This window comes from Manihot esculenta, chromosome 17 (genome assembly GCF_001659605.2).
Source record: "Manihot esculenta cultivar AM560-2 chromosome 17, M.esculenta_v8, whole genome shotgun sequence".
Classification (NCBI taxonomy): domain Eukaryota; kingdom Viridiplantae; phylum Streptophyta; class Magnoliopsida; order Malpighiales; family Euphorbiaceae; genus Manihot; species Manihot esculenta.
In genome coordinates this window covers 6,885,616-6,900,319 of record NC_035177.2, presented here as the reverse complement: position 1 = coordinate 6,900,319, position 14,704 = coordinate 6,885,616, and the positions used below count along the sequence as shown (strand labels likewise).

General features: G+C 39.2%; 1 protein-coding gene across 1 annotated transcript; it reads left to right on the top strand.

The window, feature by feature from the left end:
* The first annotated feature begins 7,572 nt into the window (after nucleotides 1-7,572).
* On the top strand, nucleotides 7,573-12,078 carry LOC110605365 (uncharacterized membrane protein At4g09580). The gene is made up of 4 exons (XM_021743884.2): nucleotides 7,573-7,986; nucleotides 10,031-10,301; nucleotides 10,394-10,564; nucleotides 11,549-12,078. Exons 1-4 carry the CDS (start codon nucleotides 7,763-7,765, stop codon nucleotides 11,672-11,674), a joined length of 792 nt encoding a protein of 263 aa, XP_021599576.1. The 5' UTR covers nucleotides 7,573-7,762; the 3' UTR covers nucleotides 11,675-12,078.
* Nucleotides 12,079-14,704: the final 2,626 nt, after the last annotated feature.

Sequence of the window (14,704 nt, the reverse complement as noted above, 5' to 3'; positions counted from 1 at the left end):
AGTGAGTAGAACAGTAAAACATCTCAGTAAAATATGATCTCATGGAATGCGCCATAACACAGACAAGCCACATCAAGAGTAAACCTGTCACCACATAGTCCCAGTAACTCTGTGCCAGGGCGTAGAATCGAGCACCTGGTCTTCCTGTCATATATGTATATGTGTATATAACACCTGTGAACTTACCATTGCCAGGGCGTAGTCAAAGGCTCCTGGACTTTGCTATATACCTGCCAGGGCGTAGTCAAAGGCTCCTGGTCTTTGCTATACGTGCCAGGGCGTAGTCAAAGGCTCCTGGACTTCCTGTCTGAGACTATTGGATCATTCAGCATTCACTCACATCACCAAATAACAATGCAATGCAACATAGTCGTGAATACTAATGCAATCAACCTATGGCATAAACATGATGCATGAGATATGCTAAAAACAGGTTGTGGTTCAATTAAAAGTCATAAGTTTAGTTCCACTCACCTCTGGCTCTCTGGACTGACTGACTCTGCAGGTTTACCTCTGGAGCAGTACTCACTGCTGCTCTCTCTGGTTCCTCTGGTCTGTAACACATAAAGATTCAAATGAGGGACCAGACTAACTTATCAATACCTCTATTACACTCCCCAATAATTCCCTGAAACGCACTTACCTAGCCATGCAAAAACATGCAAAAGAAAAGCTGGACAGAACACTTTCGGCGGCAGGTTCGGCGGCCGAATGTCCTCTCCAGAGACGAAACTCAAGCACCTTCGGCGGCCGAATCTCAAGCTTCGGCGGCCGAACCCTTTCGGGGGCAAGTTTCGGGGGCCAAAACATACTCCAGAGACGAAAGTCTCTAACCTTCGGCGGCACCTTCGGCGGCCGAAGTCCCCAAACAGAGCCGAACATGCAAAACTCACGGGGCAAGCTGTGGCAGCCAAAGCCACCATGCAAGAGGTTCGGCGGCCGAATGAACCTTCGGCTGCCGAACCTGAGTTCATCCAAAACTCAGCCCGACGGCAAACCAAGCTCCTCCTTCTCTTCAACATCTCCAAACATGCATAATCAACTCCTCAACACTCATATACATATAAGTATATGGTCACAGGGGTCCAAAACTATCTAATAACCCCAAATAACAAATCAAACATAACACATAAACATAGAGACATGCATAAATCATCAAAAACTACCATGAATAACCTAAGCATGCTTCTCCTTCCTTTCACTCTTCAGAACATATATAAACAGGGTCTAAAACTGCCCTTACCTCTGGAAACAGGAAGATACACACACTGAACAAAGGAAAAAACAGATCAACCTCTCTTCCACTCTCAAACTCTCAAAAGCGTAACGTTTATTTCTCTCAACTCTCAACACCTTTGCAAGCACCTCAAACTGCTGTAAGAACAACCAAAAACATGTACAGATGAGTCATAAGAGACGTGGTCATTCCATGGCAAGAATCTGAGGCCAACACTTGTCAAAACAAACATGACTCAGCTCACTAGCCAACTCATCGTCGGCTGCCCAATCACAGGCAAGACCATGCAACATTCGGAGGCCGAACTTCCCTTCGGAAGCCAAACACTTTCGGCGGCCGAACTTACTTTCGGCGGCCGAACTTGGCTCAACTGCCTTAGGTCATTTCAACTCAAAACTCACTTCCCTTAACCGTAAAACATCGCATAACCCTTAGAAAACACAATTCCTACCCTTATATAGAATCCCAACACCCCGGATTCCACCAGACATTAGGAATTCCAGTGCCGGATTCTAGCCGGGTGTTACACGGATGAAGCCCTTTTCTACCAGCTCTTGCAACTGCTCTTTCAACTCCTTCAACTCAGCTGGGGCCATCTTGTAGGGAGGGATAGAGATCGGTCTAGTTCCAGGCACCAACTCTATCTCGAACTCTATCTCCCTAGCAGGTGGTAAACCTGGAAGCTCGTCTGGAAAGACGTCCTGAAACTCTCTGACAACTGGCACCGAGGCTGGCTCCCTGACCTGACTACTAAGCTCTCTCACATGAGCCAAATACCCCTGACATCCCTTCCTAAGCAACCTACGAGCCTGAAGAGCTGATATCAGACCTCTAGGTGTACCCCTCTTGTCTCCTCTGAAGACGACCTCTGACCCGTTCTGATATCTGAACTTGACTACCTTGTCCCTGCAGTCCAAGGTAGCACCATGGGTAGATAGCCAATCCATCCCTAGAATGACGTCAAAGTCTGTCAAATCTAGAACCACAAGGTCGGCGGAGAGGCATCTTCCCTCAACAAAAACTGGACTGTACTGGCAGACTGACTCTGCCACTGACGGGTCACACTTGGGTCCACTGACCCATAGGGGACACTCTAACCCAGAGACTATCAGACCCAACCTCTCAACGGCTCTCGGAGCAATAAATGAATGAGATGCACCTGGGTCCATTAATGCATACACATCAGAACACCCAATGACGAGATTACCTGACACCACGGTGTTGGATGTGTTAGCCTCCTGCTGAGTCATGGTGAAGATCCTGGCTGGAGCTGATGGACCTTCACCTAGGGAACCAGAAGAAGAGGCTGCCCCTCTCCCTCTACCTCTGCCACTGCCCTGAGTTGTGGCTGGAGCTGCTGGCTGTGCCACACTACCAGAAGCTGTCTGCTGGGGCTGGCCCATAAAAGGTGCTCTAGGACACTCCCGAGCCATGTGTCCCTCCTGTCCACATATGAAACATGAATTGGTCCCAGCTCGACACACTCCTCTGTGCGGCCTCCCACACTTTTGGCATTCTGTACCGTCTGAACATGAGCTCGAGCCACCGCCAAATCCCAGACCGGATTTCAACTTATTCCAAAACTTTTTCTTCTTCGGCTTCTTGGTGGTGTTATTCCACCTCTTGCTACTTGATCCCTGAGAAGAGAGACCTGGCCCTCCTCTGCCTGGGGTCTTAACCCCTGAAGACTGGGTCACTGACTGCTTCACTGACCCCTCAACTATAGCACTCGCCTCCATCCTTCGAGCCATATCCACCACAGTGTGGAAACTTTCCCTCTCAACTGACTGAATCAACGAGTACCTGGAATGCAGCTTCATAACATATCTCTTGTCTTTCTTCGAATCGGTATCTAGAGCTTGCCCTGAAAAAGGCAATAGCTCTAAGAATTTATCCGTGAACTCCTCCACACTCATGTGTTCTGTCTGCCTCAGCTGTTCAAACTCAATCATCTTCAGTTCTCTGGAACTATCTGGAAAAGCCCATCCAGCGAACTCATTTGCAAATTCTTCCCATGTCATGCTGTCTAGTCTCGGGTCCACATAACACTTGAACCATTCCCGTGCCTTCTTGCACTTTAAGGTGAACCCTGCCATCTGAATGGCCCTGTTATCATCCGCCCCTAGCTCATCAGTTATTGTCTTCACTACTCTCAGATACTCAAAGGGGTCATCCCCTGACTTGTATTTGGGAGCATCCAGCTTAAGGTAATCTGTCATCTTTACCTTGCTCCCACCGGCTGAGCTAGGTCTGGAAGGTTGAGTAACTGGGGCTGCTGGTTCTGTAGATGGTGGAGGTGGGGCTGCAGCATTCCCCGAGGTGGGGTTTGCCGGGTTTGGATAGAAGGGTGAGGGTGGATAAGCTGGGTACTGTGTGTAAGGTGGATAGAAAGGTGGATAAGGCATGTAGGTAGGGTAGGGGTTAAAGCTGGAATAATCCGATGTACCTCCCATCGGATACCCTGAACCCTGTGGGAAGGGTGGATAATGGGGTGGAAAACCATACCCCGAGGCCTGAACGCCTCCCTGCGACTCCCCTGTCCCCTCTTCCTCCATGCTAACATCCAGATTCCCATCCCTCCTCTGATCCTCTTCCATCACTTCCCTCACATCTGAAGAACTTCCTCCTCTATCTGTCCCCCTTCTGCTAGCATCAAAAGACCTTCTAGGGTCCCTTGACACTCTTTCTCTGTTTGCTCTACATGACATTGCCCTAGGCAATGTAGGAGGACGGGCGCTCGTGCCCTCATCCTCAGGTGGCACTCCAGTCAATCGTGCAGATCGACGAGTTCCTCTCATCCTGTTTTCTGAAAAACAGTACACACCACACAAACATTAGCATCATATGGTTCATGTGGGCACACATGAACCCTCATCACATATACATCATTCATATCATAGCATCAATGCACATGTATATAATCATGACATTTCACATCATCATACAAGACAGGACTCCACATCCTATCCTAGTGGACATAATCTTTCCTATTGTGCTTGACCTTCTATAACATCTATGAGCCCGACACTCTAGGTCCGATCCTATGAACCTAGGGCTCTGATACCATTCTGTAACGACCCGAAAATCGGACCGCTACCGGCGCTAGGATCCAGGTCGGCTTAAGGCCGCCGGGACCCATAGCAAGTCTAATATGCAACCTGAAAACCTGTTTAATCCCATACATGATCAAGAAAATACATAAAAATTTAAAACTTTTCTTTCGTTCATACACCAAACTCAACCTGTGCAAGCACTGTACATAAGCATAATCATAATCATGACCCCTCTGTGGGATCTCATTAATGCCCCAATGGGCGATACATCATAAGTTGAGTTGGTTTGCATAATCATCATAAAATATCTAAGATCATGTATTAAAAGGGATACAATATACTATGGTCAAGCACACTTCTAACATCCTCAAACATCATTACATTACATATCTATACTGTACTTTTACAAAACATCATTCTACAAATCGTCATGTCCACATTCTAGCTATTACATATATAAGACTTCATTACTCTTGCTGACCTCTTGGTCTACCCTGTACCTGCAAGCCTGGGGGTTAAGGGAGAGGGGTGAGCTACAAGAGCCCAGTGAGCAGAATAATAAAAACATTTAAATCATATGGCATCATGGAATGCATCACATCACAGCTAATCACATCAAGGATGAACTTGTCACCAATAGCCCTCTACATAGTCCAACTGTGCCAGAACGTAGAATGGGTCCTGGTCTTTCTCTTACATAACATAGCATAACATAACAGTCCAACTGTGCCAGAACGTAAAATGGGTCCTGGTCTTTCCCTTACATGGTGCCAGCGAACGTAGAATGGGTCCCACTGGTCTTACATTCCGTACTGTACATATCACATCGTCACATCATAGATCGAGGGCTATGGATCATCCAACGTTCATCCGCATCAATCAACAATAAAGTATGCAATGCAACATATTCGTGAATTCTAATGCAAACAACCTAATACATCTCATGGCATTCATGATGCGTGAAACATGCTAAAAAGTCCATTATTTGCTTTAAAACATAATGAGTTATTCCACTCACCTATGGATAGCTCTGACCAGACACTGGAGCAGCTGACTCACTGCTGAGGTCCTCGGTTCCTCGGGTCCGAACCTACACAGGTGGACTCAAATGAGGGACCAAACAAACATGAACATAACTCTAAACTACTCCCCAAAAATTCCCTAAAACATCATGAAACAATCATAGAAAAACATGCAAGAGAGGGCTGGACAGGGCACTTTCGGCGGCAGGTTCGGCGGCCGAAAGTCCCTCCAGAGCCGAAAGTCAGGCAGGTTCGGCGGCACCTTCGGCGGCCGAAACTCCCAGACAGAGGCGAAACTCATGCATGTTCGGCGGCACTTTCGGCGGCCGAAACTCCCAGACAGAGACGAAAGTCTCCTTTTGGGGGCAAGCTTCGGCAGCCGATGGCTACCTCCATAAGCATGTTCGGCGGCCGAAAGTTCCTTCGGCTGCCGAACCTGGTTTCTCCCTTAGTGGCAGAAACTCAGCTCTTCTATGCACATTTGCCTCCAAAACTATCCAATCAAGCATAAACCTATTCTACAACATTCCCAATCACACACAAACAAGCATACAAGTTCCTAGGGGCATCAAACCAACAAAAACCCCAACTACAACACAACAAGCAACTCACATTGTTCATAAACACATATAAAACCCATAAACCTAACCATGAGCTAAACATGCATTCTACCCCATAGATCCACTTAAAACCTACTTAAAACATGCAATGAGCTTAAGATCGGCTCTTACCTCGTGGAGATCGAGAGAGAGACGACCTAAACTTGGAGATGGGAGGGATTGAGTTCCCTTGAACCTCAAAACTCCAAAACTTTGCTCAAATCTTGAAAATCTTCAAAACAAAGTAAAAACTCATGAAAATCGAGTATGATTGGAAGGAAAGAACTCAAGATCGGTGAGGGACGGCGGAGAGCTCACCTTGGCCGGAAATGGGGAAAAAGCTCGCCCGTTTTCGGCTAAGGGACCATTTTATAGTGGCTGGCCAAGCCACGTTCGGGGGCCGAACGTGCCTCCGTATGCATGCCATGTTCGGCGGCCGAACTTGAGGTTCGGCGGCCGAACCTGGACTTTCCTCACTTATGCTTTCAGGGGTAACCTGAGTTTTCCTCCAAGGTTGTTTTTATGCAAAAACTCATTTCCATTTTACTTAAAACCATGAAATACCTTAAAACATTTCATGAAAACATGTTTCTACCCTACTAGAGGCTTCCGACATCCGAGGTTCCACCGGACGGTAGGAATTCCGATACCGGAGTCTAGCCGGGTATTACAATATCAGCTTACGTGATTTCCTGTTAGTGGATTTAATGGACGTTTATACTCAAGGTATAGATGGAGCAACGGTAGAAGGTCAAATTTTAATTAGAAAAAAAAAAAACATTGTAACAAAATAAAAAATACAGACCGTTTTTTCCATTAACTCTTTTAAATATTATAAAAATATTAATAATGATTTTTCAATAAACATAATAAAAATAATTATTATTTATAAGAATAAATATTTATATTTAACTTAAAAATAATAAAAATATAAATAAATTAAATTAATTTGAATTTATTATTAATTTATTTAATATAAAAAAGTTCATAAATAATTTATTTTTAAAAGTAAACTTTTAAAAAATTTATTTTTTAAATAGTATAATTTAGATATATTTATTTTATATGTTAAATTTTCATAAAGTAATATATATTAAAAATAACATAAATACTCTCGTTCTAAATATATATATAGTATTTAAAATATTCAATTTAATAAAACAAATTGTTTATTGTCAAAATATTTATACAAATTTTTTTAACAATCCTAACAATAAATTTTAAAAATTTTTATCATAAAATATAAAAATATTTAGATTTAATTAATTTTTTATTTATTTGAATTGCACATATAATATATAAAATTATATCCTGAAATTTTTTCACTTTATGAAAAAAATATAACTTTTAATTTTCCATGAACTCTCACCTAAATAAAAACGATAAATTTAAAGTCAATCCAGTTGAATAAAGAAACTGGAAAGTAACTTCTCCGAAATCACACACTCATGACAACTAAATAACTTACTTCCAGAGAATTTAAAATTCTCTTACTAAGAGATCCTAACAGATCCTAAGAGAATTGATAGATTAAATTATGGGTTTTATTAAATATGAACAATTATATTGGAAATTACCAAGAATTAATGATGGAGTGGAAAACACTTTTTTCCGAATTTTTGGATCTAATGTTCTGACTAGAGAATATGCCTCTGTAGAGAAAGAGACACAGAATGGATAGAACTACAAATACAACAAACAACCTTAAAAACAGAGGAAAGAAAGAAGAAAAGGAGAAGTGCCGCAAAAGCTAAGAAGGTGAAACTTGTCTTCTCCTTCTCTAGCTTTCTGCGCCCTCTCTCCATCCACAGGCAACACAAACCAAAGCAAAAAAGAAAGGAATTGTGAGAGATGAGGACAGGAAGCGCAGGAACAGAAGGAGAAATTCGAGAGGCAAATAATGTCAGTGTAAATATGGGATCTGGGTTTCCTTTAAGCTTTTGGGAGGTAACGGTGGCTACCACTGTTGTCTTAGGATTTGTTCTCGGTCTTTTGGGGGTTTATCTTACCATGCCTCCTTCCGATTACAGCTTCCTCAAGCTGCCTCGGACCCTTGAAGATCTTCAAATCCTCAGGTTGGTTATATTTTCCTTTTCGGTAAATCTATGTCTGATTGTTTCTCGTCAAAAGTTTTGAAAATAATGAGTTCTGAGGTTAAAGATCAGTCATTATCTTGTCCTTTTTTGTATTTTTTTTTTCATAAAGAGGTCGCTAATTTGGAATAAGATGAAAAATTATTCTTCCAGATAAAATGCGTTCTCCTTTTTAAGGCAATTTTATTTTTTGCTTTGAGATAAATTTTCCTTCTGTTCCATAGATTGGAATTGGATCTAAAACTTAAGGAATAGCTATGAACCTTCATCAAATTTTGTTTTTAATTAACTTTCAATCGTAATATATTAGAAATTAGATTAGCATTTTTTTTCCTTCATTTTTCGATGTAATTTTACATTTTTTTTAATTAATATTAATAATTCCTATCCAAAATTAATGATAAACAACCATATTTAATTCAATATTGCATTCGTCAGAAAAACAGATTCATTAAATACTGCTATCTTTATTTCTTTCTTATTCCACTTGTAGGCATTGATGTTATTTCTTTGTTAAATTGCATAGGTGAATTGGGAATTGTGTATATTTTGTCACGTCCACAAGAGAATTTTAATTTCATCTGTACTCTTTTATCTGTTGATTGTCATGTGCTGCAACTATTCTAGATTTGAAACTTTTATCTGATTACAATTGTAATTTTGAATTGGTTGGTGTTTGGTCATTCCTAAAATTTGAGGAATTCTTTTACAGTATATTCTTGTAGGAACTCAACATCATGAGAAGTAGTATTGAATTTTATTTATAATAGACTATGGTGTAATTGTTCATTTGGAAAAGTTAATTGGAGAAACCTCGGATGTAAATGTAAAAGTTCATATATCTGGTAGATCATAAAATAAAAGATGCCTGAGCCTGATGTGGAGAAAATAATTGCACTGTAGAGTTGCTAAGAAATGGAAAGTTTGCTACTTATGTGGATGTTTTCAAATCAGAATCTTTTGTGTTGCTGACTGCAAACTCAAGTTGTTGAGTAGAGCACATAGTATCTAATATGACCTTCGCAGTGATTGGATTTGGATGTTCAAATTGTGTAACAATGACTGTGAACACCGGCAAGTAGAATTTGAAGCATCTATCTGAAAAATGATCTGTTTTCACTAATTGGATGTTCAAGTGTGACTTATCCTAACAGTTAGGAATATAGATATGTTGAATGATTGTGGCAGTTAGATTCATTTCCGGGGAAAAGGGTAACAATCACCCTGCAAATTCCCGCCTATTGCAGTTAGCTTGTCTCCTTTCTGTCAACTCCTCCCCTAGTCATAACTGAATATTGCTGATGGTTTTTGCACATTTGTTGAAGCTTAATTATTTTCCCTGAAGATCTGATTGTTGAGTTTTGACAACCTATGGAGAGTGGCATGTGTGCTGAGTTTATCCATTTCTTGTACTTTGTCCTTTTCTGGGTTCCTTGAGTTTGAGGACCTTTTAAGGCTTGGGAAGCCTGTACTGGATTCAGCTGATGCAATCTGTATTAGGATGTTGTCTAAGTTGGTGTTGCCTGTCTAATCTGGCATCTCCTTCCTGAATTCCTTTGACTCAGCTTTATTGTGGGAACTTATTTTTCATATTTCTTCAATTTACTCTTGGAAGCAAAAGGAGAAAGGAAGATCAATACTGGGTCCAGCCTCAGTAGAATAACATTACTTACCTGTGGTGCTGGGTAGAAGAAGAGATTGGATCCTTTCTTTTGACAATTCTGCAAGTTCAATTACTTGCTGGAGTCAGTATATTGATTTTTGAAACCAAAATAAGATAACTACCTGTTTGCCATTTCATCAACTGTGCCAAAATGACTGGCTTTTGGCTCTGAGATATTTGTGGGAGTAGCATGCAATTATATGAAGGCGTAAATAACGCATAATTATTATATGCTATTTTCCATCTTGCATGATGTTTCCTCATGTTCCTTTTGACTTGTTATTATACATTTTCTTCAAAGTGCCATAACTGTTTCTTTCCTTGCCTATATCTGTATTGTAACGTATGATGCCCTCTTTGTAGAGATCACCTTGAGAGCTACACAAGTGACTACACTGCGCAAGTCCTGGTAGGATATTGTGTGGTCTACATTTTCATGCAAACATTTATGATTCCTGGGACTGTTTTTATGTCATTGCTTGCTGGTGCTCTTTTCGGAGTATTTAAAGGTGTGGCTTTGGTGGTGTTCACTGCTACTGCTGGTGCTTCTTCATGCTATTTCCTTTCAAAAGTGATTGGACGGCCTCTGGTATTCTCTTTGTGGCCTGACAAACTGAGCTTCTTCCAAGAGCAGGTGAATATCACTTCTCCAAGCTATCCTTGCTTAATTTTACCATTAAGTGGCTGTAATTTATCTATATTTTTAATTATTTTTTCAATTCTCAGGTAGCTAGAAGAAGAGAATGCTTATTGAACTACATGCTTTTCTTGAGGCTAACCCCAACTCTTCCAAATACATTCATAAATGTTGCTTCACCAATAGTAGATGTGCCGTATCATATTTTTTTCTTGGCAACCATTATCGGACTCATTCCTGCTGCTTATGTCACTGTCAAGGTATAGCACGCTCATAATTCATTTTTAGTTGGGTTAATTTGCCGGGGTCTGTCAAATCAAGCCAACTGGTATATTTATCAGACTCGGCCTAAACTTTGACGAGGTTGAGGGATTGGCTTGATGGGTCACTAGTTCAGCCGGTGGTCATTGGTTTAACCAGTGGATCATAAATGGAACTAGTTAAAAATTATTAGTCAAATATTGCACCTGTTAGTACGATAAATTCAATTATCTAACTTTTAACATTTAAAGTTAAAATCCTATCATTAATTAGGTTACATTTACATATATTTTGATTTTAATTTTAAATATTATATAAAAAAATGCAAATTTTAAATGTTATTATTAAATATCTTTTATTTTAAAACTTTATAAGTAACATGAAACAAAAATTATTTGTGTAAATGAGTAACTATTTTCATAGTATTTATGAAATATGAACTATATCTATATTAAAAATAAAATATAGAAATAAATTATCATTTTATAAAATTTATTGTATTGCTATAATTAAAAAAATTATAGCTAAAATAACATTCTATTTCAAGTTTGTTGATAGCGTGTTCATTTTATTGGAAAATTCAAAGCCACATTGACATTTGTTTAAGAAGAATTTATAGTTTATATGTAATGGGCTGGTCAGACAGATTAATGAAAAACCTGGCCAGGCCAGTTGAGTTTTCATCTGTCAATTGCTTGTCCAGTCCAATTAAAGACCCGACTCAGGTCAGGCATTGGGTCATTGAGTCAACATTCAGATAACAATATTATCAGAGTAAGCTACAAAAGCTTTTGCTCTGTTTGTATTAGCTTTCAAAGTGACCATAGCAATGATGACAAATTCTACAAATCAATGCATCGGTTAAGTAATGAGTGAAAATCGGTGTAGTTGTGAAGCTGACACATTCATATGTGAATGCTCAAGAGTTTTACTTTAGGCATCAGCCCAGGAAAGTAATGGTACATACATGATTGTTATTGCAGGCTGGTATAGCTCTTGGAGAATTGCAATCGCTCGGAGACCTTTACGACTTCAATTCCATTGCTACTCTATTCCTTATCGGAGTTGTCTCTATCACGCCGACTTTGATGAGCAAGGCTAAACCGTAGCTTGATCCTTAAAAGAACTAGCTTTTTGTACATGGTGCTCGAGCATGCTGGCAGTTGTCTGGTTGCTTCTCAACTCTGTACAGATTAGCGTCTAATAAAATGTTTCGCGGACACAACTGCTGATGCTTAAGACGTTGTTGATGCTGATCTAAGGAAGGTACTGGACTATTGACAGGTCCTTTTTTTTTAGTTTTGTTCAATGTTAGGTGGTGTTTGAATACCAGATGTAGGGTGGGGAGGCAAATTGTATGATAATTTTAGTTAAAAGAGTAGCTAGTTCTTTGGACTTTGAGGTATTTGTATCAGTGTTTCAAGGCAATGTACTAACGAGCCTTGTGGTTTCAGTGTTCAGGTAACTAATCGTTCATGGATTATAAAACATTTGCTTCTATTTTCTAAACCAATCCGCCGTTTAAATGTTGAGGAATGAAACTACCAAATTTAACCAATGTTTGGTTCAATCCTTTACTTGCTGATTTTCTGAAATCCAGAAAGGAGACATTCTATCCCTTTTTCTTGTGTATTAGTGACGTTTAATCGCTTCTCTACTATAATGTCATCTGTCTCTGTCACTCAGATTCGTACGTATGGATGCATCAAAGTCTCTCTCAACGTTAGGCGGCCATTTAATTTCTCTGCACGCATGCGGATAGGGCGCCTGATATTTAATTTCATTGCGCGCATGCGGATAGAGCTAGGCCTATTTCACGGTCTCTTATCACGTCACCAGACTAGGATTTATTCGGATGGGCTCGCGCGTGTGAGCTGTACAGTCTGCTTCATGTCACCGGACTGGGATACACAGCGAGGGCTGGTTTGCTTGAGATAGGCCTGATAGGTCTTGAGTCTGCATTTTTCTGTTTCATGTCACCGGACTGGGATACACAGCGAGGGCTGGTTTGCTTGAGATAGGCCTGATAGGTCTTGAGTCTATGTTTTTCTTTAGAGTTTGGCCTTATCTCCAGACGTAGAAAGTCTGGCGATCATCACTTGTTATTTTTCTATTCTGATTAAAAAAATCTATTTCATTTTTATGTTATAAAGCACAAACATGCATGCTAACTCAAGATTATAATTAAATTTTTAAATCTTGTACAAATTAAGTTAAACGTTTCTAATTTGTTATATTTGTAGTCAAATGATAAAAGTTTAGAATAAATTAGGGTAAAATGTTCAAAAATTAAAACCTTTAGTGCTTTTATTAGTTTTAGTAATTTTTTTTAATCGTTAAGTTTAACCTCATTTGAAATTTTTATGTTAATTTTAATTAATATTTAAAATTGAGATTAGGGTTAACAATGTAGCAATTGGCGTGAATATCAATATTTTTATTTGATATTATTGATGTGATGAAAAATTTTATAATAAATAAATTTTAAATTTTTTTGATATTTATCAATTATATTTTAATTTTAAAATTTTATTTTAATTATAGGCTGTCGACTAATTTTGATTTAAATTATTTAAAGTTAATATTTTCTTACTTAATAAAATAAAAATTTTATTTATTTATTTTACCCAATATAATTTATAAATTTTCACTTTTTTATATCGCTCATGTTATGTTTTTTAATGTGTTTATGAAAATTATTATAATATTTTATGATTATAAATATTATATATTATTTGAAGATAATTTTTATTTTTTCTTTATTTAATTATTTTTTAAAATTTGGGTGTAAATACATAATAAATATTTTAAAATGTGAAATATTTTTTGAATTTTAATGTAAGTTATAATTTTATAAAGGCAGCTTAACTTATAAAATATCAAAATAGATGTATATACCGTTCTCTTAAATTTTTTAACTATTTTTAATATTTTTCAAAAAAGCGGTAGCAATAAAATGTCCTTTTGTTGTTGCTATTTGTTTTATATTTTTTTGTTTTATGTCATGTGTGCTTTTCTAGTAGTGCTTACTACAATAGTTGTGATGTTTTTAACGACAATAAAGGGAAATAACCGGGTAAGAGTTAGTATAATAGTTGTGATGCTTTTAATAATAATAAAGGGAGATAATCGGGTAAGAGTTAATATCTATGTTAAGTGGATTTCAATCGTACTTAGATGTATAGATTATATATGCACCATTTCAAACACTTATATTTAAATACTTTCTAAACAATGATAGTATCTTCAACATGAATCAAGTCACTCATATGGACGCGTGGAGAAGGAGCAAAGACACGAAAAGCATTTCGAAGAATTTGATAAGTATTATAGAGACGGTCTACATCATGCTATGAGAGGACAGATGGGATCTCACTAGTCAAGCCGCCTTCGTTTTTCAAAGCCTCCCTTAACAGAATGATAAGGGCCGGTGCTTGGATGGGGCCATAGGAGGAGGAGTGTAATACCCGGCTAGATTCCGGCATCGGAATCCCTACCTTCCGGCGGAATCTCCGTTGGAATCTAGAATTCTGAAGATGCCAGAGGCTTCTAGAGGGGTAAAATGTGTTTTCTAAAATGTTTTCACATGATTTCATGGTTTTAAATGAAAATGAATTGAGTTTTGAAGAGAAAAGGCCAAGGAGGAAGAACCCAGGTTCGGCCGCCGAAGGTGATGTTCGGCCGCCGAACATGAGATGGTTTCGGATGGACTTTTGGCTTCCGAAAGTTGAGTTGGGCAGAAACCAGGTTCGGCTGCCGAACCTCAAGTTCGGCCGCCGAACATGGGGGACTTTAGGGTGCTGGTTTGGCCGCCGAATGTGGCTCAGCCGGTCGCCTATAAAAGGCCTCAGACCAAAAATGGGCGAGTTTTCTCCCCATTCTCGTGCTCAGGTGAGTTCATGTCCTCCCTTGGTCGATTTCACGTTTTCCTTCAATCTTCTATGGTTTTTATGAGTTTCATTCTTGGTTTTGAAGAGTTTTAAGCTTGGATCAAGGATTTGGAGCTTGGAGACCCCGGAGCTAGTTTCCTCCACATCTCCAAGGTTCGGGTCACACCAACCCTCGATCTCCAAGAGGTTAGTGTAGATCCTTGTTTTTCCTTATGTTTAATGAAGTTTTACGTAAGTTTTATAGAGTTT